The sequence below is a fragment of the Pan troglodytes genome, chromosome 11, assembly GCF_028858775.2.
Source record: "Pan troglodytes isolate AG18354 chromosome 11, NHGRI_mPanTro3-v2.0_pri, whole genome shotgun sequence".
Taxonomy (NCBI): Eukaryota; Metazoa; Chordata; class Mammalia; order Primates; family Hominidae; genus Pan; species Pan troglodytes.
In genome coordinates this window covers 33817044-33818823 of record NC_072409.2, presented here as the reverse complement: position 1 = coordinate 33818823, position 1780 = coordinate 33817044, and the positions used below count along the sequence as shown (strand labels likewise).

The window sequence follows — 1780 nt, the reverse complement described above, 5'->3', positions numbered from 1 at the left end:
TGCAGAAAAATAGTAAAAGTATCCAAAATTCTAACATAATTCTGAAGTTTCAACAATATCAAGTGTGTTCACACTCCAGTACATTTTGCATTCACTTGCTAAAGAAACTTCTGTTCAGTAGGTGTTTTACTGCCTCTTTCACATCCTTGTTTCTAAGACTGTAGATTAAAGGATTCATCATGGGAGTCATCACCCCATAGAACATGGATATAATTTTGTCGGTAGCATCCAAGTCATCTGAATTAAGTGTCTCTTTAGACTTGGGCTTCATATACATGAAGAGGATGGTCCCATAGAATATTATGACCACAGTCAGATGGGCTGAGCAAGTAGAGAAAGCTTTGCTTCTCCCCTCAGAGGAGTGAGTCTTGAGGATGCTGGAAATGATTAATGAGTAAGAGATAACTATCAAGAGCAGTGGCATCAATGTGAACAATATTGTGTCCACAAGCATGAGGAACTCATTGCCTGAGATGTCAGCACAGGCCATCTTCATGACAGCTAGAATTTCACAGGAGAAATGATTGATGATGTTATTCCTGCAGAAAGGCGATTGTACTACAAATGTAGTTTGTACCGCAGAGTTGACAATTCCTGCAAACCAAGACCCAACAGCCATGGGTACATAGGCATCCTTACTCATGATGATGGGATATCTCAGAGGGTTGCAGATAGCCACATAGCGGTCAAAGGCCATCATGCCCAGAATCACACACTCTGTTGTCCCCATGGCCAAGCTGAGGAACATCTGCACTGCACAGCCAGAAAAGGAAATGGTCTTTCTTTCTGAAAGGAAGCTCACTAGCGTGGAGGGAATAGAGGTGGTGGTGTAGCAGATGTCCAAGAAGGAGAGGTTCCCCAGAAAGAAGTACATAGGGGTGTGAAGGTGAGGGTCCAAGATGCTGATTAAAATGAGAGTACCATTCCCCAGAAGGATGACCACATACATTATGAAGATGAGCACAAAAAAGAATAACTCAAGCCTTGGGTGACCAGAAAGTCCCTTCAGAAAAAAATTCCACCAGAATGGTTTGGTTTTCCCATTCCATTTAAATGTCTCTCTTTTACCTGTAAGAAGTCAAAAAAAATAATATAATTTATTTACATGGTAAATCCAAGTATACCAATGTACAAATATAAAAATTTGCCACGGACCCATAAAAGTATTGAAGAAAGAGAAAATAGGGAAGAGGAGGAAGGAATATATGGAAATGGAATGAAAAGAATTAACAATGCAGGAAGAGAAATATGAGGGGAAAGCTTATGATATTGATCACTCATTCTTGGCCAGGAACTTTGTGATTTTTTTTCACATTACGTAATTTAAACTCCACATTATCATTTGAAAGATAAGAAAACCTAAAGTGAGAGAGTTCAGCCTAAAGTCATATAACTAATGTGTAGCAAAGCCTAGGCTCCAAGACTACCTGCTTGTGTCCCTTACTTGCCTGAGGTTTTTTAATGAATTATAAAAGCAATACAGAGTGTATTGCATAAGAGATTTGGTAATTTACTTTAAAACCTCACTCCCAGGTCAGGAGAACTCAACAATAACCCATATGTGTTCCAACACTGAAAGAAGTGTGTCAATCTGGAGGGTGATTCATCAGAAATGAACCCAACCAGTGATTACTGCGTTCCTGATTATCCAGAGAACACGACCAATTCATGTAAAGCCCAATAATACGAAATCTTCGTGTTAAAGTGCAAACACCTTTTTCTTTGGTTAGGGGTGGAATTTTTTTGTGGTTTTTTAAAATTATCATACAGTTAGATGTCA

General features: G+C 39.0%; 1 protein-coding gene across 1 annotated transcript; it reads right to left on the bottom strand.

The window, feature by feature from the left end:
• LOC473007 (olfactory receptor 13C9) lies at nt 1–1062 on the bottom strand. Its single transcript, XM_063787613.1, has one exon. The coding sequence runs from the start codon at nt 947–949 to the stop codon at nt 92–94; it is 858 nt and encodes a 285-aa protein (XP_063643683.1). The 5' UTR covers nt 950–1062; the 3' UTR covers nt 1–91.
• Nucleotides 1063–1780: the final 718 nt, after the last annotated feature.